General features: G+C 40.9%; 1 protein-coding gene across 1 annotated transcript in view; it reads right to left on the bottom strand.

Moving 5' to 3' along the window:
- Window positions 1-6,243: 6,243 nt before the first annotated feature.
- The window catches only part of SLC17A6 (solute carrier family 17 member 6), a 49,825-nt gene continuing 34,433 nt past the window's right edge, over window positions 6,244-21,635 (bottom strand). Inside the window, exons 7-12 of the mRNA XM_065403209.1 lie at window positions 21,191-21,333; window positions 16,654-16,803; window positions 13,841-13,973; window positions 12,258-12,368; window positions 7,868-7,995; window positions 6,244-6,579 (exon numbers count right to left, since the gene is read on the bottom strand). Coding sequence (XP_065259281.1) covers window positions 6,244-6,579; window positions 7,868-7,995; window positions 12,258-12,368; window positions 13,841-13,973; window positions 16,654-16,803; window positions 21,191-21,333 — 1,001 coding nt within the window. The remainder of the gene's footprint in view (window positions 6,580-7,867; window positions 7,996-12,257; window positions 12,369-13,840; window positions 13,974-16,653; window positions 16,804-21,190; window positions 21,334-21,635) is intronic.

Raw genomic sequence — 21,635 nt, 5'->3', positions numbered from 1 at the left:
TTATCATTACTTTTGTGTGATTTCTCACTGACAGAAATCTTTTGCTTTATACATAATTTGCCTAACAATAGATAAGTGCCTGTTTTAAGGATACATGAGCCATATTGGTGCCAAACCTAGCTGCCCTCCCCCGCCCCCACGCCCTCCGCAGTATAGCATAGAATTAGAGTAAATTTATCACTTTGTTATAAGACTTTGATTTACTGTGATTTGAGTTATGGCTTCTGGATAAGTTTATCACGATGGGCTGGAAAGCATCCAGGAGATCTGGCCAGCTGAGAATTTCCCTGCTGTGGGGGAGTTCTCCACTGATGTGGAGCAGGTATAGCTGACTTCTGTGTCAACTGTCACTTAGCTCCTGTGCAGAGGGCACATCATAGACAGGAGGGACAATATGGGCGTGTGGCTGGAGCATGCTGTGCTCCAGCTTTGCTCATCTGATGTACAGTCTCTTAGGGACTGTTGGCAGCTGGCAGAAGTTAGAGCAGCCCCCAGGCTCAGTGCTGCTTTAATCTTTTGGGGGAAGGGATAGCTTAGTGGTTTGAGCATTGGCCTACTAAACCCAGGGTTGTGAGTTCAATCCTTGAGGGGGGCCACTTAGGGATCTGGGGCAAAATTAGTACTTGGTCCTGCTAGTGAAGGCAGGGGGCTGGACTTAATGACCTTTCAGGGTCCCTTCCAGTTCTAGGAGATAGGTATATATTATTATTATCCATGCTGAAAATCAGGGAGCTTTACCAGTTCCTTGACTCTCCCCCTCCCTCACTGCTGCCTGAACAGAAGTTTGATGTAGCAAAGAATCTAGGCTGCTTTGTTACATTTAATTGTTTAAACTTTCTAAACACCATCTTTGCTTTACTTTCTGTAATTTCTTATTTATCTTTAAATGTTAATATTTAAAGTTTAATTCCAATGTGGTCACATCTGCCTTTTGGACAGCATTAGTCTTCTCTTTCCTGCAGGCAATGACTTGCCTGAGGATAAATTATCCATGGCTTTTTCCTTAGGGGTTGCTATACATCAAAATCCAAAATTAGAAATTTTGAACAATACTCAGATTTGGGGTGGGGGTATAAAAAACCCTAAAAAGGGTGCATTACTTAGCAGTCTTTCTATAGCATTACCTCCAAAGGTGGGAGAAGAGCACAACAAGGGGTTCTGGCTGGAGTTAATTAATTACATATGCTATACAGATACACACATGTAAATATATACAGTTGCACAATACCAGCCAGTGATTATTCTGTGCTGTGCCTTAGGTGATAGCACATTGAAAAAATATTAAGAAGAACTAGACTAATAACATCAGACACAGTCAGTGGCTTGGAGAGAATGTACATAGATATTCAAATTCAAATTAAAAGTAGTTCAGTGCAGTTCTAGGTTCATTATAATTTACTTTTAAATCTCAGAGTGCAACGTGAATTATTCTTTAAACAAGCTGAGAGGGCAAAGGAAAACCAAGGATAAAGCACCTGCTCTTAAATAGTTAATATAGAGTTGGACTCATAAATACTCAGTCTTCAAATTCCCACATAGCTTTCACTGAAAGGAACAAAACATTTTTATCTTTCAGAAGCGGTGACTTAAGTCTATGATGTGATCTTTCAAACAGAACAGCTTTGAACTGTGACATTTATTCTGACTTCAGTATTTGTTCCTATTCTAAGCTTCATACCGAAGGGGGATTTCATTTTGATTCACAGATATTCTTTTGTGACTTAGAATGCAGTCTTTACCTTGAAGGTTTTTTTCTCCATATAAAGGCATTTTCATGGAATTTGCTCCATTAAATTTCATGACCACTTCTGAAGGCAGAAAGTGTTTTATGATAACTTCATCTTTGCAACAAAGAGTACATGTGAACAGGAAAGGGTTTCAGCCACTGTGGCTTCAAATATAAATAGTGGTCATTAGGCTAGGGATAACATCCATGTGAAATCATTACAGAACTTGGCCATTGGACATAGAGGGTGGAATTCTGGCCCCATTGAAGTCAATGGCAAAACTGGCTTTGACCTCTATTTAATGCTGCCAATTGAAAGGCTAACTGGGACAGTGAAGATTTGTGTGACAATTCATTTCCCCTCCTTTCACCACAGCCACCAAGTCACATGTATCAGGTAAGCAGAGCAGCACAGGAATAAAGGGAAGATTAAAAGGCAAGGCAGGTGTACCTTAAGGCCTATGCAGGGTTCAGCTGAAGTCATTGGAACTGATTGAAGGACTGGGTACTTGTGGTCTGGAATTAGCACAGTCAAGGAGAGGCTGAAGAGGTGGGGGGTTTTTAAGTAATGCTACTTTGTGAGGCTAAAGCCTAAAACAGAGGGAGGCATACATATAATCGCCAAGATGGGAAGGGAAAGGGACATGTCCCCTCAACTACCTTCTCACTTCCCTCCTAATTCTGCCATCTCCATGCCAGGGGAGTTAAAAATGAAAAAGCTTCCCCTTTCCCTAAACATGCCCTCCTCCTACTTAATGGTCCCCCGGATCAAACAATAGTCGATCTCTCCCCTTCACCTCCTAGATCATATTGCTGTTGGCTGGCTCCTGGACATAACAGACCCCAGATCTGTAGGGAAGAAGCCTACAGCCCTTCCTCCTCCTGACCTGCTATATAGATTCCTTTCCCCCATGCTCAGGGGACTAGAAAGCACCAGGAGGTGAGAGAGAGAGAGAGGAGGCAGGAGACCCTGGGGATGCAGTGGAGGAGAAAGTCAAAGGAGGTGGAGAACTAATGAGAAATCTAAGGGAGGGGATATATCTTTTGAAGAGACAGAAAAAATCAGCCAGATGCTTTGTGTGCTAACGGGTTAGTGTTAATAAAGGGCTTTGAAGATGAAAAGTGGTATATACGTTATATTTTTAAATGATGGATGAATATTACAACAGACATTCAGACATGCTAGAAAGTTTTGCAAAATATGCAGAACTCTTTTGAATAGTTCTAAAGAATTTGCAAACCAGAAGATATTCCAGTTCCTATAAAAATCTCCTTTAAAATGGCAGAGCTCTCCCAGTCCTATAAAATAAGGTAATTGTTGGGTTTCTGAGTTCTGCATGGATGAGAAGATGTCAAGCTAGTAAGAAAAAATATTGCCTGAACTTAGTGAAAGTATGTGATGGAAATAATTCCTAAAAATACAGAAGCTTTGAGATAGATTGAAAACTGAGACGAGTTGATTTTCATTTTGTTAATTAGCTGCATTTTCAGAGTTGTCCACTTTCTACCATAATACCACAGTATTCTTGGTGCTATTTATTATGCTTTCTGTATCTTTCAGCATGTTTCCATCATGACATCCCTGACCCACAGAAGCAATTAAAGAAAACTTCAAATGTTGCCTGACTCTGTGTTCTGAGAACTAGCCTAGCCTAAGAGTGGGAAAATCTGGGACAAAAATCATTCTGCCTAATCTTTTTGAGCCCTACAATTCCTTCTGTCCTGCAGGGTAAAATCAATTGAACACCATTAAGCTCCTATTAAAAAATACCCACCCTCATTCTGGGACTTGTGGAATTTCACTGATTTCTATTGAGATTGTCTATAGAATAGTGGCTCTCAACCTTTCCAGACTACTGTACTCCTTTCAGGAGACTGATTTGTCTTGCATACCCTCAAGTTTCACCTCACTTAAAAACTACTTGCTTACAAAATCAGACATAAAATACAAAAGTGTCACAGCACACTATTACTGAAAAATTGCTTCCTTTCTCTTTTTTAACATATAATTATAAAATAAATCAATTGGAATATAAATATTGTACTTACATTTCATTGTACAGTATATAGATCAGTATAAACAAGTCATTGTCTATATGAAATTTTAGTTTGTACTGATTTCACTAGTGCTTTTTATGTAGCCTGCTGTAAAACTAGGCAACTATCTAGATGAGTTGTGTACCCCCACGGGTATGTGTACCCCTGGTTGAGACCCACTGCTATAGAGGGATGGATTGTAATCCTACATACTATACTAGCCTAAGTAAGGGGTAGAGTAGTAGAAACAGGGCAGGAAACAGTTTCAGCTCCGCGAGTCACAATCTGAGCCCAGCTTCTCATTCATTCCAGGGGGGTAGTAAAGTGCACCAATCTTTTTGCTGACACAGATTACTTCCTTCTGTGTGTCAGCTCTGCAGCCCTGGCTGGCATGTTGCTCCACCTGCTCCCCATCCCTGCCCCACACTCCTCACTCACCTGAGTGAGGAAGGGGGAATAACAACCTGGTAGTGGCTGCTTCTCTTACTACACATCTGTGTATAGATAGGTAATGTGAATAACCCATGCAGGGCTCTTTATATCTTTTTACTCCCCTGCATAGGTGCACAGCAGTGCTCATGACATACTCCAGAATAAGTAATTGTAGTAACGTGATTCAAGTCGTTTATACCTCTCTGCATCCCAAACAAACAAAAAAGATTACAATATCCTTTTTTTATATAAAAGGATAAATAGAGCATTTTATTAACACTTTTTGCAGCAACAAAAGTGACACAGTCCACATCTTTTCATTAAACACAGCAAAAGCTATGGTCACATTTTACATCACTTTGAGGCACAGAGCAAAATATTTTTTTCCCTTAAGGTCAAGGTATGATTTGCATTTAAAAAAAGAAGAAGAAGAAACAATCCTCAAGTTGTATATTGCAATAGCGGGGCCTCCAATCACTAGCACAATACAATGAACAGATAAAAAATCCAGAATGGATTGTTACATACAATGATAATCATTTGATTTGAGTTGGGAAATGGATCACCATTGTCATTTTAGAGCATTAAGAAGCGGTCAAGTGTTGCTAACTTTAATTTGGTTTGGTTTAATCCCAACAATCCCAAATGTCTACAACAAGCTTAATATAAAGGTACTATATAGACTAAAAGATTATGCACTTTATAATGCATTGCACTTATTGCTTGGTACACTAATGTTGCAATTCTTCTTGAGTTATGCTAAGAGAAGACAAGCATAATGAAAGTAGAAGTAATGCTCTTCCTAAATCCATCACTAGTTATTTGCCACTTTGGTTTATTGTGAGGATTGTTACTCATATTCAGCATTCATTATAATTCTATTTGACAAATACATTTTTGAATTCAGGGATTTGTAAAATAACAACATTTTCTATAATTATAGTATCTTCAATAAACTTTTATCTCTTTATACAACTGTGCCACAGTATGACAAAATAGGAAAACTATCAAGAGAAGAAGGATGATTAAATTATTTTCTGTTTCTTTCATTTAGTTCAAAATATTCTGCAAAACAAATACGTCCATTTTGTGTAGGGCTACTTGCTCATGGTAATTTTTACTCTGGATTATATGGGGGGGCATATATTTTTGTAGGATCTCTCTTTTTCTTCTAAAGTGATTTGCAACCAGTACAAAGTAATTTACTATAACTAAAAATCCACTGAAGTATTTCTTGCAAAAGTTGTTTTACAATCTGCATGAAAATTCAGATTGAACATTATATGTTGTTTTTATACTGGTTGGTAAATGTAAGGAAGAACATGACACATACTATAATTTCATTATATTCTGTAAAGAATACAAATAAGAATTTGTGCCTAAACATTTGATATAAAACACCCAAATAAATTCCTTCATTTATCACAGAGTAGCCTGCAGCATGTAATCACAATAAACATACAGTATGTCTTATTTAGTTCTTGTAGAGCATGATCCAATTCCCATTGAAGAGAACTGTATCAAACCCTTATAGATGTCTAGGACTGAATCCTTTCTTCTTGAAGAAAGTCCTTGTCTTAGACCAAACACACAATCTCTACATTTTACTGAGTAAACGTGTATACTTAACACAATCAGTTTATGATCTCTTCCAATACGGTGTAACAAATATATAAGTGCATTTTTTAAAGATCAAGTAGTTTTGGCTTTCTAAACAGACTATTAGATGTGCCAACTTAGTTGGTTAGTTGTGCTTTAATCCTTAATTATGAGCTTTAGCTCATGTATACTGAAAGTATCTAGTTGCCTCTATAGTTTTGACCAGTAAACCCTTAAAACTCTAATGTTTATAGAATGGATACACCCGAGTGGAGGTGATGACATATCACAATTCATACAGATTGCACTTTAATGGTAACCTTTTTTTAAAATAGTTAGACCTTCTTGTTTGATATGTGTTTACATGTTTATACCACATTCTTTGTGTGCAAACAATCACAATGAATTTAATCACAAACACTACAAAATATATCCAATATTGAGATTTGTTATGAATAATCTTCTCTTTCCTTATGGCTGAATGAGTCTTGGACTTCCTCTTGTACAAATTCTTCTTTCTTCTCCCAACCATTTGGCCAACCACCATTGACCTGGGTCGTAGCACCATAAGACTTAGTGGTACCATAATTTACGTAATTCTGAGTAATGTCCCCTGTCTCTTCATCAAGTTCATCTTCATGAATGAAACCACATTTCTCTTCACTTGTCTGTTCAGGGTCAGCCCAAGGTTGTTTCTCTCCCGAAGCAAATATGCCATAGAATATAACTCCTGCATAATGCACTAAAGCAGCAATAAGGAAGACATACTGCCACTCTTCACGTGTCTGTAAAGAAGAGTATTGCTAAGTCAAAATAGCAGCACAGACTTGATAGCTGTTCTGAGCTGAAAGGGCTGATTAAGGCACTGAGGATGTAATTTTCAAAAGAGCCCGACTCCTGGGCATCTAACTCCCTCAGGTTCCTTTGATAATCCTAGTCTAAAAGCTCAATTTGTACAACTGCAAGATATTTCTCTTACTTATTGGCTAACTTCTGTAAAAATCAATGAAAAGTCACCTCCACCATCATTAATTCATATGCACAAGTTAACGTGACAAGCTAACCAAAATATCTAAACCAATACTCAGGTCTGTTTTGACTCTCTTATACTGCTGTGTGCAGTGCAAAACAACTGGAAACCCAGCATATTTAGTACCCTGAGAAATATCCCTTTGCTTGAGGAATCCTGCCTGCTGGCATCTGAGGGGGAAAAAGTGTTGCTGGTGAGGTCCTGCCACTAGCTACCCTAACGTACGCTATGGACTGGACTGGCCCCTGTATTGGGGAAATGCAAAATCTGTGTCAAGCACTGCTCAGCTAGACCAAAGAATCTGGACTGTTGTTTCCAGTTCTAGGCCTCAATCCTGGAACCATTGAAAACTATGGGCAAACACCCATTGACATCAAAGAGGATAAGAGGGAGTCCCTATGAAAAATGTTAACCAGTTAATAAAGGAAAACATCACTATATTTCAGAGTACTATGAAACAAATGCACTGCTTCCAATACATTCAGCTTTATTACCACTTTCCCCAACACTACACTTCTTCTCTCTTCCATGAGTACTTTCAGTCACTAGACCTTGTTCTCCTTTTGTACTTTACTTTTAGTTATGAAAAGTTTCAAGGACTATTTGATCCGGGAATATTTTTTAAATATTGTTTTTTAAAAATGTACAAATTCATACTTGAAATATGTGTCAAATTTGCTATTGATTTTATCTAAACAATTTAAATACTTGTTTGTGTGCCGGAAGGTGATGTTTTCCTTATGAAGGAACTGGTTACTTTAAGAGAGGGTAATAAATATCCAAATAAAAACAGTAACAGTCTGGGAAATTCAACAGAGCTGAGGAAGCCAAGGTACAAGTGACTTCTGACTGAGGTGGCATACGATGAAGGTTGCTCAGAGATTTCCAGGAAGTCAAAGTACTGAATGGCTAGTGGATAAAGCCAGAAGTTAAGGGATATGGAAAGTAAGTTTAGGAATGGGTTTTGTCTTTAATACTAGTGGAATTAAACTGCTCGTCTTGAATTTAATGAGAATTACTTTGAAAACCACATTACAGCTTACCTTGTTCTTTGTCATTGCTCCAACAATTATAGGGCAAACCATTCCAGATAATGTCCCAACTCCATTAGAAATTCCCATTAAGATGCTGGCATACCTTGGGGCTATGTCTAAATGGTTGACATTGAATCCTGCAACACAAATACAAATGTGTATTCCCACCGTAAAATGTGTCCATGACTATTTATATAGAGCCATTTTGGGGGTGCTTTACAGGAAAATGTGAAGTACGACTAAATATATGAGACAGATTCATGTTTTAAGTTTAAACTGAAAACAGCTTATAAAATTATAACTGTATTTTTTCCTCAAAAATCTGTTTTTAAAAAAATAAACTCTGAAGAGGGAAATTGAACCCACAAAATGATTAGGCTTTGGGGGAAGTTCTCATAGAGGGACTTGCAGTATAATTCACACCCCTTTCATGTTGTAAATTACAGATTTTGTGTGTCACTTCCTCTTCATTTTCTCCACATTTCTCTTCTTGGTCACACAAAGCATCAGGGTAATGGCTGTTTTTGTGTGGGAGGGTAAGATAAGATCAATAAAAGAAGACTATTTTTAAAAGATTTCATATTTGTTTGATTTTAAAAAAAGTGTGTTTATTTCCTGCAGCTCTAACAAGCAAATTATTTTCAAATGTAGGCTGCCACTGTTCAAAGAATCTTAGGGGGGAGGGGGGGGAGTGTTTCTAGGAAGTTACAAAACTAAAATTCCCCCAAATAAACACCAAAAACATATCAAAACAGAATCTGAATACCAGGATCCCTAGGCATCGGGGGAAAAGATAGATGGTGTGGGGAGGACAACTGTTAAAAAATAAAGTATAATACATCCTTTCAGGACACAATTTCTTACAGAAAGTTTGTGGTAAACACTGGATACACCACAAAGTTCTCTTAGTTAGGTATTTTGTTTGTTACTAGGTTTAGAGGTTGTGACGTTGTGCAGTCTACATGGTTTTATAAAAACATGATAATAAGTGAATATAATGTAACTGGGATAGTTTTATAAAAAAAATTAATAATAAGTGACTATAATGCAAATGGGATATGCTTTGTGCAAAAGGTCTCTTGTAAGGTATCATTACAAAGCTCATAATCTACTGAGTGTGATCATCCTATTTGTAGAAATGTACCACTCTTGTATCTAAAACTAGAAATATAAAATGTAACTCTGAGGGCCTATTGTAATTATGTAAAGTGTGGGCCATTAATGATGGTTTGGAATCTTGATGACTCCCATTGTCTGCAGATGGCTGTTTACCTCTGAGTCTCCCTGTATATGTGTGTGCTGGCAAGTGAGTAATGAAGTCTTGCAGTGACATGTGATCATGTCACCTGAACTGGAATCCATCTTTAACCTGGTGCTTTTCCAGTGAGGGGGGGTGGAAACCCAGAGGGACAAAGGGTTCCCGCCTTATGCAAAAGATATATAAAGGGGTGGAAGAGAAGAGAGAGAGGGAGGAGCCATCATGGAGAATCCCCTAGATAACACCTAAGCTGGAACAAAAGCTGTACCAGGGGAAAGAATTGTGCCCAGGCCTGGAAGGTGTCCAGTCTGAGAAAAACTTACTGAAGCATCTCTGAGGGTGAGATTATCTGTATTTAGTTTGATTAGGCATAGATTTGCGCATTTTATTTTATTTTGCTTGTGACTTACTTTGTTCTGTCTGTTACTACTTTGAACCACTTAAATCCTACTGTCTGTATTTAATAAAATCACTTTTTATTTAGTAATTTACTCAGAGTATGTATTAATACCTGGGGGAGCAAACAGCTGTGCATATCTCTCTATCAGTGTTATAGAGGGCGAACAATTTATGAGTTTGCCCTGCATAAGCTTTATGCAGGGTAAAACGGATTTATCTGGGTTTAGACCCCATTGGGAGTTGGGCATCTGAATGCTAAAGACAAGCACACTCCTGTGAGCTGGTTTTCAGGTAACTTGCAGCTTTGGGACAAGTGATTCAGACCCTGAGTCTTTGTTAGAGCAGACTGGAGTGTCTGGCTCAGCAAGACAGGGTGCTGGAATCCTGAGCTGGCAGGGAAAACAGAAGCAGGGGTAGTCTTTGCACATTAGGTGGCAGCTCCCAAGGGGGTTTCTGTGATCCAACCCGTCACAGAGGTGTTTTACAATGATGGAATTAAGTTATGTTTCAGTAGAAGAACTAGAGCTGATAGGTCTTGCTGGATTAATGGATTTTAATGAGAGATTTGAATAAGGAGACAGTAAATGTTTAACATAAATGACTATGGAGGCTGTTCCAGATATAAGGACTTGTGTGCACAAAAAGGAGTTAGGTGCCTAAGTCCCAGTTCTAGGACCACTGTGATGCACAAAACTTTTGTTAAAACCCCTATGCCCCTAACTTCAATCAGCACCTACGTTTTTGCAGTAAAAGTTCCCTAGTTACCTATGTTTCTGCTTCAGGGCATGCATACTGCTGCCTCCCTCTAGGTGTCCAGTCATCTCTCTCTCTCTCCTAAGCCCTAGAGTGATTCACAAACATGAATGGGGGGGGGGGCGGCCGGAGCCGGGGGGGGGGCGGCGAGCCCCGGCGGGGGCTCCGCTCTCCCGCCCGGGGGAGGGCGGCCGGAGCCCCGGGGCGAGGGTGGCGAGCCCCGGCGGGGGCTCCGCTCTCCCCCCGGCGGCCGGGGGCAGGGCGCCGGGGGGGGAGGGCGGCGAGCCCCGGCGGGGGCTCCACTCTCCACCCGGCGGCCGGGGGGAGGGCGGCGAGCCCCGGCGGGGGCTCCACTCTCCCCCCGGCGGCCGGGGGGAGGGCGCCAGAGGGGAGGGCGGCCGGAGCCCTGGGAGGAGGGCGGCGAGCCCCGGCGGGGGCAGGGCGGCGAGCCCTGGCGGGGGCTCGGCTCTCCCCCCGGTGGCGGCTCGGCTCTCCCCCCGGCGGCCAGAGCGCCGGGGGCAGGGCAGCGAGAGGGCGGCGAGCCCCGGCTGGGGCTCAGCTCTCCCCCCGGCGGCCAGAGCGCAGGGCGGCGAGCCCCGGAAGGGGCTCGACGCTCTCCCCCCGGCAGCCGGGGGGGAGGGCGGCCAGAGCGCCGGGGGGAGGGCGGCGAGCCCGGCTGTGGCCCCGCTCTCCCCGGCGGCCCGCGCGCCGCGCCGCCCCCCTCCAGGTGCCGCCCCAAGCACCAGCTTGGTTGCCTGGTGCCTGGAGCCGGCCCTGCTCTCTCTCTCTCTCTCTGTCTCTTGGCGCAGAAAGAGTGAGAGCACAAATGTGAAAATGACTCTATAGCCTGGTGGTTAGAGCATTCAGCTGGGAGATGAGAGATCCAGTTCCTGTGCTCCAGTGACTCTTTAATTACTTATTGAGGGTTCAACAGCAGAGACTGAGGGAGCCCCACACCAAAATATCCCATAGCCCAATGGTTAGAGCACTCACAGGAGAGAGCCCCATTTAAATCCCTTTTCCTGCTCAAGTGGATGGGAGACTTAAACCAGGGGTCTCCCCCATTCCAGGTGAATACTTTAGCCATTGGGTTCAAAGTTATGAGGGAGCTGCTGCTCCTCTCCCCATCTCACGCCAGCCTCTTACTAAAACAGTGTAAGCGCCTAACTGCAAGAGAAGGTTCACAGCTGAGAACTGCTAGCAGAGATAGGTTCCTATCTCCAAAACAGGGGCAGGACTTAGCACACACCCCTGTCATCATCGTCTCCCATTGGGTAGTTTAGGCAACTGCCTGCCTAGCATGCTGGCTTTTGTGAATTGCAGTCTAAGGTGCCTATGTCTCCCCATTCATTGTATAGGAACTTAGGTGTCAAACTCAAGCTTTGTGAATTGCAGTGATTTTCTAAGCACCTAAAAGTTACGCATTGTAATGCTGAGTGTCACAATGCCTCACTCCATTTGTGCCTGCATGGAAGAGGTTGCAAAGATGACAGTGGGGAAATGAGGCAAAGGCAGATGACCCCGGTAATGCCAAGTGCACGAGAAGGGAAGTATGAGTGCTGAGATGTAGGCAGGAATGGAGTTGTGCAGAACCTTAAAACAGAGAAAGCAGCTTCTGAATATGCACTACATCAAGAAAACAATAACCAAATTTATTATTTTGTAATACACAGTAGAAACAACAACATGTAAAACTCAAGCTAGATTGTTAGAAGGCAGATTCCAAAGCAGAATTTACAGTAATATATTTGCATTTATCTACGTGCAGGCTATATGGGGGTGGAGAATGGAAATACTTGAGCAAATATAATATACAAGATGTCGTATTCATTATTCTTTTCTCTGAAAATGATAATAAATAACAGCAGGCTGAATCCTGAGGTTCTTACTCAATTTTAATGTCACTGAGTGAAAACTGAGTGAGGACCTCATGTTATCTTTTTCTTGAGATGAAATAACTTCCCCCTATTAGCAGAAATGGTATCTTACCGGATATGGCGAATCCACTGAAGCCCACAGCGAGTACTAAGAATGAAATAGCCATTCCTTTACTATGAGAATACCCCACCACCAGAAGAAGAGTTGCTTCCATACCAAAACCTCGGGAAATAATATAAGGAAATACACATCAGCTTCAACTGCCTATTAAAAACTGCAAGCAGTAAGGTACTAGACCTGGTACTCATTTAGAATAATGAGTGAAAAAACATTTTTTTAAATTTCATTATTTTAGAAATGCCTTTTAATTAGAATTATAATTATACAACTCTTTTTCCCCCAAGAAAGCACACACTTTTGCAATGTCAAATAACCTCTTTGTTCAGTATTTCCATACAAGCTTTTGTATGTCTCTTTTCACAGTGATCCAAATGCAGCACCTCTGTTATGCAGCTGAAATTTGACTATCTGTATTAAAGGCTGAAGTGCTGCATAGGTCCTAAGCGTGAATTTCACCCTCGAACTGAAGGAGCCTCACTGTAAGAGTTATGTTCTCTTCTCATATGTCCAGTCACTAGACATTGAGACTATGAGTAATGCAAAGAGCATATAACAACTTTTCAAGAGAATGCAGAAGTATACAGTAGATGGCTAAAAATTACACACACTGAGCCAATTTTCCCACCTACTTAATTATTCACTTAGACTCTATCTGCAATTGTGGAGGTCAATAATGTGATAGTGTATTTATTTGTATGTATTCAGCTATTTGAATAATGTTGTTTGGTGCACACTGAATTGTTGGGAAGCCCTATACCTTAAGCTACTGTGAGTAACGTCAAATAGCTGTAAGAAGTCTTAGACTAGAATTCTGCCTATTTCCCATTTCATACATTGTGTGAATTTTTCTAATGTCTCCCTATTAAAGCCACTGCTTTGTAATCTTTTTGTAATGGCTACCACATGTCTACACCAGAAGGGGTTGAATTTCAGTGAGGAGAAACTGGGCAGACAGGAGGAAATAAAACAAGCATTTGTAGGGGAAAGACATGTATGAAACCTTCATCCCAGTGTGGCAACCACCATTCCTTCAGTAAAATTCTTGTGTCCCAGAGGGCATGAAGAAAAAAGAGGGAGGATCAAGGAGTGGCAAAGGAGCCTGAGAAAGAAACTCTACTGGGCATCTTGTGCCAGATTTTTCAGAGGTATTTGGTGCCTACAGATGTGGATAGGCCTGATGGGATTTCAAAAGTTCCTTAGCAAATTAGTCACCAAACCCCCCTTGATTTCAATGACACTTGGGTACTTAACCTCCTCAGGCATTTTTGAAAATCTCACTAGGCACTATCTGCACCCTTAAATATCTAACTGTCCCCTTGTCCCTCCTAATAATTTCTCCAGTGAGTGAAATAAGAAGGCATAAGCGGACAACTTTATATCTCTGCTTGGAGGTTACCTTCAGTTAGTAACCACATTTGTTTAATAGCCACATCTTTATCATACAAGTAAAAGGTGAAAGTAATACTTAATATAGCCATGGCTCCTAAATGAACATATGCAATTTATTTATGGGCTATATTCTAAATCACATTCAAGGTATATGGGAAACCTCTAAATAAGGTAGAGTGACTTACCTCCACAATTCATTATCTTTCTCACCATAGTGGTTGAAAGAATTTGCCTGCTTCTTAGGAAATCTGCAATCTGTCCCCCGATAGGCACAATAATGGTCATCACTAAATGCGGCACAGCAGATAACATACCCACCTAAAATAATGACAAATGGGAAGTGTTGGCACCATAATAAAATATTGATTTATCATTTTCTGAAGCACCTGGCAATCAACAACTACTTAATTGATTCTCTACAAGTTCAGGGTAGGTGTTTAAAGCAGGCATCTTGATTTATTTTATTAAATGACTGAAATGTGACAATGTGCATGATTGTAACTTGCCATTTTCTTTTCTAAAGGATAGCCAAGACAAACTGGGAATCATGCACAGAACTCTAAGTATTAAACATTACAGGATACAGATCAATAGGTAAATTAAGTCAGGGGTTTTCAGAACTAAAAAACATCAAGAAGCACAGAGGTACTGGATCTACATTCCTTGAACTTTCAAACTCCTGTTGAGGCCAGTGGAACTTTGTAATGTACAAGGAACTGAGGAGCAGGCCCAGAATACTCCACATTTAGAAATCATATGTAAGCTACACACTAATGACACACTCAGATGCAAATCAGTGGTATTTTTCTGACGATTGGCTCCATACACACACTAACCTTCACAGAAAATCCTTTACTGAAAATACATAATAAATGATGTATGCCAAGGATAATATTAAAAATGAGGTTTTGTTGGGGAACAGCATTTCTGTAGTACCTTTTACAAAATGCACTATGATCGAAGGCAGAAAATGATCTCCTTTTTCCATCTTAAGTGTGAAATTCTGTAATTTGCTGTAGTTTACACGATAGAAGTCTAATCAGATGGCCAGATTCAGCCCTGATGAAAGCAGGTGTTACTCCAATTTAGTCAGATATTTAGAATAGGAAGTAGCTGCAGTATTTCAGGTACCACTATACGATACTGTAGGTAAATGTTGGCTTTTCAGTTGCAACCACTGTCCGTAAACAAACTCCATTTGAGGGAGTAAAATATTGGTCCTCATGCCAAAAATATTTTTCTAAGTTTACAATAGGCGGACCATTATTTGAATATCTAGCTCTTAAAATAATTTTTGGGGATGAAATGTTAAGACTAACTCTATATGAAATGACCATTCTAATCATATGCCCAATAGAAGAGGTTTCTTTAGAAACATAAACTAAAAAAAAAGTTCTTAGAATACCCCCAGATAGACTAATTTCCTTAACCCAGAATATTGAATAGTACATAGCTTCACATGAAGACTAACATTTAAATTTCCAGATTAATTTATCTGCTGTACTAGAACAAGTAAAACATGATAAGCAGCCATGTTGCTTGTTCATCAGTGAATGGAAAGGGCACAATGGATTTTAACTAGAACTTCTAATATTGCCTCTTCTGTGAAAAAGTTAGAAGCAGTGTTAAATTCCCATAGACCATTCACACTTTTCTTTGAAGCTGCAATATTGTAGAATGTATATTAAGGAAGGGGTGGAATCAAAACCAGTTTTTGGAGGTGGGAAGAGAGGTGATCAGAATCCAATCTTGGATCTGGACCTGAATTTCACCCTTGGTCCCTTTCTCTGTGTGATGGCTAAACCCAAAACTCAATCTAAACTTTGAGAGAGGTTTTTAAGGTCAGGCTTGACAAAGCCCTGGCTGGGATGATTTAGTTGGGGAACCCTTTGAGCAGGGGGTTGGACTAGATGACCTCCTGAGGTACCTTACAACCCTGATATTCTATGAGAGTGAGTGGTGCAGAATCCAGATATGAATTTTGCAGCTCATGCCCATCTCTGACTTCTGAATGCCATAACATAATTGTGATTGTATCCTATAATACTGTAACAATTCTGTGGCTACATAGAGTTTTCTGGTTGTCAATATGCTGCACACCATAGACAGTTGGACCTTCATAGTAACAACATGGATAGAATTTAGAACTTCCTGCACCAAAACCTCAGGCCCCTACCACTTGACCTAAGAAAAATTTCTGTTCACTCTTTGCAGCATAGGACCTAAGACACACAGGTGATAAATTATTATTCCATCTATCTAATGTGCAAATCAAGGGCCTGATCTGCTCACTGAATTCCATGGAAAGACTGCTTTGGATCAGTCCTTATTGGTCAGATTGTGCCACTGACCCATGCAAGGGGTGATACATAACTCCATCAACCTCAGAGAGAATGGGAGGTGCAATTCCTGGCTGAATGCCCCAATGCATAGGGGATTGTGCAAACTGCACCATTTTTTTTTTTTTGGATGATGAGCTTGCTGTCCCCATTATTACCAGTGTACTCTCCAGACCAGGGCAGGGAGGTGGAAGGGGATGGTCCTACTTCCCCCCACAACTTTCCCCACAGTCTTGGGGGCACCATGCTCTCTGGGGGTGCATTGACAGACTGCAGTTGTGATGGGCCTTTGTGCAGTCTACATGGGAGAGGCACTTTGTATGCTCCACCCCCAAACACCAGTGCAAAGTCCTGTTCCAATATGGCTCCAGACAGATCACTATAAACTATTTCCTCTTCAAAAAAATTTAGTGAGTGCACTATGTGTAAATTTTAGCCTAATCAAAAGGATACAATCCCTTTTCAATTTTGTCCTTTCACTCACATATGCTGGTACATAAAAGGAATGGTGACTTTCTGCACTGGAGAGGAGCGTCAAGAATTATAAAACATGGGGAAATATGTGCATTACAATTTTCCCTCTCCAAGTAAATATCTACAAACATGATTCTTCAGTTATTGCTACTCAAAATACATGCTGTTACATTATGATTAAATACCTTGCTTATTTCAAACCCAAACACCTCTTCAAAGTAAGCAGGCTGACTAATAAGCAGCAAATAAAAAGTCCAGCTTCTACAGAAGTTTGCAACAATTATTGCATAGACAGGCATAGAAGTAAAAAATTTTTTCCATGGAGTCTTGTATTTCTGAAATGTGGAAAGAAAAGCCCAGTTAATATTTTCTTGGTTAACAAATATTAAGCTTCCCTTAGCATGCATGCTATTTTAGCCACTGTTCAAGGGAACAGGTGCTTAACTTTACACGAGTAGTTCCATTGGCTTTAATGTTCATAAAGTAAAATATATGCATAAGTATGTGGAGGATCAAAGACTTAGCATAGAAACCTGAGCAAATGGACAGATGTCTACAATAGTATTCAGTGAAGCAACTCAAATTTACTCAATACTGTCATTCATTTCCATTCTTCTTGTACAAATATTATGTAAAAATCTCATTCAATCTCTGCAAGTATGATTAGAACCAGTCATAAGTAATATAGCAATGTCAGGTAGTAATGCTATCATTAAGGGCAGTTGGCTTTTCCATTGTAAACTTTGGGACATATGCTCAGCTGGTGTAAATCAGTATAGCTCCAGTGAAGTCACCAGCTGAGAATCTAGCTCTGTATTTTGAACCCTATTTAAATTGCGTGTATAGTTTCATTATGACATTCTGGAAATTTCTTTAAACAACGTCACAGCTGAAGCACCATTTTGTTCTATTTTTTTAAAATAATAACTTTTGACCAATATAGGCTGATGGAGGAGGGGGAGGGGAGAGAATTTAGAGTTGCTGAAAGTTTACAGATTTCAACACTGCAACCCTACAGCATCCCACGCCCAGATCCACAAAGGTATTTAGGCACCTAAACTCCAGACTTAGGCACCTAAGTCCCAATATCAGGCAACGCTGTGATCCACCAAACTCCTGCTTCACTGCTACCAAACTCTGTAGGTACCTAAACTCACTCAGCACCTAAGTTTTCAGGGTAAAAGTTCCCTCAGCACCTAAGTTTCTGCCTCTGGGTATATGCACTGCCACCTCACTCTAGGCTTTCAAACACCTATCTCCTACCTAAGTCCCCAAATGATCCAGGACCCGATAGGCAGAGGAGCCCGTCTCACTCTTGGGGCCCAATCTGGCAGGCATGCTCAGTGACTACCTACCAGATTGGGTCCCATTGAAAATCTGTCAGGTGGTCCCCACCTTTTGACATTTAGCTCAGTGGTTAGAGCACTCAGCTAGGGATGTTAGAGACTTAGATTCTATTCTACCTCCACCATTGTCTGAGGAACAGAAAACAATTTAAAGAGGGATCTCCACACACCTCTCAGGAGAGTGCTCTAACCACCAGATTAGGGGGAATTCTGATATGGGGCTCTTTCAATTTCTGCAGAGATTACTACCCAGGCCCTCAGCAAGATTTGAACCTTCCACTCCTGCATTCCAAGACCACACCTCTAACCCTCTGAACTACAGCGCTTTGCCTGTTACAGTAATTCCACTTTAAGACTTAAATAGTCACTGGGCCAGAGAGACAGAATGACTCTATAGCCAGATGATTAGGGTACACACCTGCTCCAATGGCTCTTTAATTAGTTAAACTCAGTGGAGCACCTTCAACAGGAGAGTTTGAGGGTTCCCCATTAGACTGTCCCATAGCTCTATGATTAACGTGTGCCTCTGAGTGGTGTGTGAGCTCCTTGTTCAAATCCTGGTTCCCCCCCCCCCCTCAGGCAGAGGGGGAAATTGAACCTTGGTTTCCTATGTCCCAGGGGAGTGCACCAAAACAACCTCCTCCTCCTGCCGTAGTATGTGGAATGAGTAGGCACCTAACTCATTCTTACAAGAAACAACTTAGGCACCTAAGTCACCTGACTCCAGGAGAGGGGCTCCTCATTGTGTATTGCATGCAGATGCAGTAGGCATCTAATTCTTGGCAGGGTTTAGGACATACCCCTCCCCTCAGCATCTCCCATTGGTTAATCTAGGTGACTCCCTACCTAGTATGTTGGCTTTTGTGGATCATATGCTTAAATGACTGTCTCTCCGCATGCATTGTATAAGGAGTCTAGGCACACAGCTCAGGCTTTGTGGATCACACGGTTGTTCCTGTGATTTTTCTAGGCATTGTGATGCTCACTATCACAACATTTAAGTCCTTTTGTTGATTCAGGCCCCAGTAACTTGACTGGAGCTCCACATTGGCCCAGGTTCCGTCCTGTCTGTGTGGATCCAACTGCTGAATCTGGCTGTATAGGAGTATATGGAAATTACTTCAAAGAGGTTTCCTGGGTGCAGCTGAGGGTAGGATTAGGTCCATTATGTCTTGAAAACTGGCATGGTTCCAAAGGGAAGTGGTGAAATTCACTCTAATACACAGAGTATGTGCAATGCCCTGTGCACCTATTAAGTTCCACTTACGATCCTTAGACAGGGTTAAGTGAGACTTAATTGTGAGGAGGACCTGGTGAATGCCCTGGGAAGAATGTCATACTGCACATATCAAAAGAAATTAAGCCATTAATACAGACTAATCACTTCCAAATATAATTTTGAATCCAGTTTTGAACAATGAAAGTACAAATAAATGAAACAGGAAATCTCCAACCCAAATCTGAGCAGAATATACTGACTTCTCTTTAAATAATATTTGCCCAAGCCTTAGATATTGTGTTTAGAATTTCAATCTGGTGCAAATTTCTCTCATCAAGCATGAGATTTTCAAAAGCACCTATGTCATTGAGAAGCACAAGTAGCACTGAATTTCCAACTGGATACTACAGCTGTCAACGGATCAAAGCTCAAAGGTCTTGATCATGGGAAAAGTGGCCTAAGCCTGTGCTCAATCACAGCAAATGGTCTGACCCAATTAGAAAACACTATTAAGAGAGATCTCTGGGAATCAGTGATAAAGGAAGGTAGGAAGGGTAATAGAGGAGGCTAGAAAGCTAAGAAACAAATAGCAAAGTCTGATTTTCCTTAGTTAGCATTTGTAAAGCTATTTCTTTAAACTTTTTTTAGAAATTAAAGGAATGGGAAAGTGCTCATTTTGCATGGCAGGTTTACTTAATGGCTGTTAGAAATGTCTCCATTTCATACCAGACTTCACAGGGTTCTCTGAGATGTAAACCTGTATAGGACAATCTCAGATTACACAGGGCCCAAAAGGCTGTTCATTGAAAGGGTGTTTATTATAACTGGAAAGGTCCTCATGATTCCACTAGAGTCTTTCTTCTTGAAATCAACCTTAAGTAATGAAGTTACAATTGTTTCTCAAAGCTGTGGCAAGGTGAGAACTATTATCCCCCTACATCTCTGCAGTTAAGCTATATACTGTGATTTAAAAACAATAGTTGGAGGCACAGAATTGTGAGAGCTTCTCTCAGTTCAGTACATAAGCTTTCAGACAAATTGAACTTAGACTAGACCAGATGGTGATGCAACCCTATCTGATTCTACTTCTCAGCATCTCACTGTGTATCCTAATTTCTCCTCTACTTCAGCTGTTCCTCATTTTAACAGTAAAATGGTTGGGAAGGGATAGAATGGGAAGGAAACAGAAACACTGTCATCTGCCCTAGACCTAGAAACATCATTAAGAGCCCAACAACCCCCAGGGTTTCCACATGTGGTGAGGCATTAGATCTGGAGTGGAGTGTGAGGGAGAAACACCCACTCCACAGCATGCTCCTGCTTTCCCTGAAATATCAGGAAAACTCCACAGAGACCATGTCTGATTAGGAGTTAATGCTGCTCCAAAGAGGATTAGCACCTTCAAGGTCCCCTCTATGGCAGCTATTCTGCACCTGTGAGGGAGACAGCATGGATCCTAAAGGAATATCCTCAAAATCACTCCTAGCATAGGCCACTTTTAGACACTGATTTTAAAAAAATGAACTGAAAAATGCAACAGATGTAGATTAACTGAACATCAGTGATTCCATAGCATGGTATTTGTTGTATTATTGTGCAAAAACAAACTCATTGGACATAAATTAGGCTATGTACCTGATATCTGTACATAGCAAGGATTGTATTGAGGCAGGGAGGGGGATGATGCAGAGAGAGCAGAAAGATGCTTTGGGAAGCTAGCAAAGAAGTGAAGGAAGCTGCAAAGGGGGGTATTTGGGGAATGGTAGCTAAAGGAATAGAAGCTTCATGAGATTTGCCAACTATGTGAAAAGGTTAGCTCAAACCCTTTTCATTTGGCATAGGCCCCTTTTCTGATGATCAAGAGCTTTGAGCTTTGATCTACTGTCACCCTTATATAGAGCAGTCCTTTACTCCATGTGTAGTCCCATTAAAAGGAGGGAAGAGTTAGACCTTGTATGCTTTATGTAATAGCACGAGCCATACAGACATTTCTGATGGAATTTGTTTTTCTGGAGAGTTGAATTGTTTAGAATAAGTACGTCTATCTTGAGTGGAGTTAACTCAATTAAGTTTTTTACCCCTTTCCTCTCCACCCAAAAACCATGCTATAATCTGATGCCACTGTATGTAAGGATTGAAATATATATAAGTTCTTACTTCCATTGCACCTAAGAGGTTGGCACTCTCTCCAATGCTCTCCTCTATGTATCTGCGCTCTTCATCTGTGATTGTTGGGTGCTTTGCAGGACTCTCATATGACACCAAAAGCCAAAACATATACCAGACCATCCCAAAGCTCCCTGTTGAAAATGTAAAAGGAAGAAGGATCTTGAAAGGAAATACAAACGCACTAAAGCAACCAACGAGGAAAAACACCGGCATATTTCATTTCAATGGCATTTGGGGTTGCCTTCTTTACAGTGTCGTTCTCACAAAGACCAGATACCACAAACACTTACTATCGGTGAGAAGTGTTTGCCGGGTTGGACCCATAGAGAGTCTGTCATTTCATTTACAGAATGACTTCGCTATAAATGGAGAATCACTGAATCCTGAATAGCCACTGGTATATTTCAGTGCATGGAAACCGCTTCAGAGTTTC

The sequence above is a fragment of the Emys orbicularis genome, chromosome 4, assembly GCF_028017835.1.
Source record: "Emys orbicularis isolate rEmyOrb1 chromosome 4, rEmyOrb1.hap1, whole genome shotgun sequence".
Taxonomy (NCBI): domain Eukaryota; kingdom Metazoa; phylum Chordata; order Testudines; family Emydidae; genus Emys; species Emys orbicularis.
This window is presented reverse-complemented; position numbering and strand designations above follow the sequence as displayed.